Below are 2379 nucleotides of genomic sequence, written 5' to 3' on the forward strand. Positions count from 1 at the left end.
CAGGGTTGAAGTGCATCCTGTTTTTGCTAGCCCACCCCTGTAACCTATCCAGGTCTTGCTGCAGTCTTTCCCTCCCTACTAGCTTGCTCACCTCAACCCAAATTTTGGTATCATCAGTGAATTTAAACAGGTTGCTTTTCACCCCATCGTCCACATCGCTGATAAAGAGATTGAACAGCGCGGGCCCAAGGACCGAGCCCTGGGGGACTCCGCTGCCCACTTCCCCCCAGGTCGAATATGACCCGTCCACCACCACCCTCTGAGTGCGACCCTTCAGCCAATCTGCCGTCCATCTGACTGTGTATGCATCAGTGCCACAGTCACCCAATTTCTTAATGAGGATGGGGTGGGAGACAGTGTCAAAGTCCTTGCTGAAGTCCAGAAAGACTACGTCCATGGCAACACCTGCATCCAAGGCTATTGTGATCTGATCATAAAAGGCAGTCAGGTTGGTCTGGCATGACCTGCCCCTAATGAAACTGTGCTGGTTGCCCTTGAGCATCATCTCTGAGGCCGGCTCATCACAGATGTGCTCCTTGATGATCTTCTCAAAGAGTTTCCCTAGGATTGAGGTAAGACTGACGGGCCTATATTAGCTGTGGCAGTAGATGCAAAAGAACTAGATGATTTCAGTCTAGTTTCTAGTGTCCCTCCACAGATCCAAGGTCAAAACAATTACCTGCCTAGTGTTGTTTGGGGTGGGGGGCATGGGGAAGGAAAGGAGAGAGCACCTACTTGCTCAGTGCACCTCTTTAAATGTTGTCCTCCCCAGTGGTGTCAGTTCCTTATCTCCATGGGAATCAAATTCACCCCCGAGCTTAAATACGAGTCCTCAGAGGAAACAAAACCCCATGGCTTGTTCTGTTTGGTCACAAGCTTTCAGGTGCCTGCCTGCCCACTTGCTGCTGTCTTGTGGCAAGCAGCTAAGGTTTGCTCACAAGGTCTCGTGGAAGTCTGTCCACATGGTGACTGTGTGTATTTGTGTTTCAGAGATGGAAATGAGCCACTGGATTCTCTTCCTTTCCCTCCTTGGCTTTCTCCCCCTTGGCATGTCCTCCTGTCCCAAGCTGTGCCGTTGCAGCTCCAGTATCATTGACTGCACCTCACAGGATCTGACTGAGGAATCCCTCCCTGCTTCCTTCAGTCCCTCGACTAGTATTATCTTCCTGAACGACAACAAGCTCTCCTTCATTCCCAACGGGCTCTTTGACAACCTGAAGAGCCTTGAAATGGTCCACCTGTGGCAAAACCCGTGGGAGTGCGACTGCGACATCCTCTACCTGCGTTCGTGGCTTCAGTGGCAGCAGAACCGGACTCTCTATAGAAGTGTGACATGCGTGTCCCCAGCTCACCTGCAGGGCAGGATCATTGCGTACCTGTCAGAGGAGGAGATCATCACCACCTGCCAGTACTGGTATTGCAGCTTGGCCTTCCTCTTCCAGCTCTGCCTCTTTGTCCTCATCCTCATCCAGGTTGTCCTGGCCTTCCTCGTTATCATTTACCTGCGACGGTTCCAGAAAATTGCCAAGAAGCCAGAAGCGTAGCCACTGAGATGCACCAGCATGTAGACACATAGGCACCCTCTTACTAGAATAGAGCACTGATGGACATCACAAGGGGCTTCAGTCCTCATGCACCTGGGGAGAAGCATCAGTGAAATCGTCTGGCTCATGATGCTGAGAGGCAGCCATTTTCTGAGCACCTGGGCCTTGTTTAAAGCAGGACTTGGGACCATATTGACCATTGCCTTGTTCCAGTGTAGCTCATGGTTCATATCTTGAACTCCTCCAAATGGATAACTCAGGATCGGGACCAGAGAAATGTGGGTGTGTACAGAAGTGCTCCATGCATGTTTTACAGCGCTGTAATTTAGGGCACTTTTTATAGCACTGTGAAGTTACAGCACTCTTAAACATGAGAGATTTGCAGTGTTTGGGGCAGTCTCTGAGCCTCCCTGCACCTTCCAGGCTAGGAGGCAGGGGGCGGTCCACAGTCTCCACTGGTCAGAAATTTAAAGAAGTTATTTAAAGTACTAATAGAAGGGTTAATGTAAAATGATGTATCCATTTTTAAAGTGCTGTAAAGCCCTGCACTTCTGTTAAGTCACAGCAATAAAGTATTTTGAATGGTAAAAAAAAAACAATTTCTGTACACACCCTATGCTTTTTCTAAACTTATGCAAACACAGTTGCTTTTCTGAATTGGAGACTGTTACCAGTCTGTTCCTTTCATGAGGTTGAAGAGAAACCCCAGTAAGGAACTGACAGAAAACTGGTAAGAGTCAGGTAAGTCTGAGCTACTGTTGCGACTATGGGCTTCACACTCCTTTGTTGCTTGGGGCGGCTGCAGCGGGCCGTCTCTGTGCTAGAATATCAGAGC

At 49.3% G+C, this 2379-nt stretch overlaps 1 protein-coding gene across 1 annotated transcript in view; it reads left to right on the plus strand.

Annotated features, from left to right (window-relative positions):
• GP1BB (glycoprotein Ib platelet beta subunit) overlaps positions 1–2128 on the plus strand; it is a 3353-nt gene extending 1225 nt beyond the window's left edge. Inside the window, exon 2 of the mRNA XM_019506967.1 lies at positions 991–2128. Coding sequence (XP_019362512.1) covers positions 991–1544 — 554 coding nt within the window. The 3' untranslated portion in view covers positions 1545–2128. The remainder of the gene's footprint in view (positions 1–990) is intronic.
• Positions 2129–2379: the final 251 nt, after the last annotated feature.

Source organism: Gavialis gangeticus, unplaced genomic scaffold (assembly GCF_001723915.1).
Source record: "Gavialis gangeticus isolate Ggan-Ray unplaced genomic scaffold, GavGan_comp1, whole genome shotgun sequence".
NCBI classification, from domain to species: domain Eukaryota; kingdom Metazoa; phylum Chordata; order Crocodylia; family Gavialidae; genus Gavialis; species Gavialis gangeticus.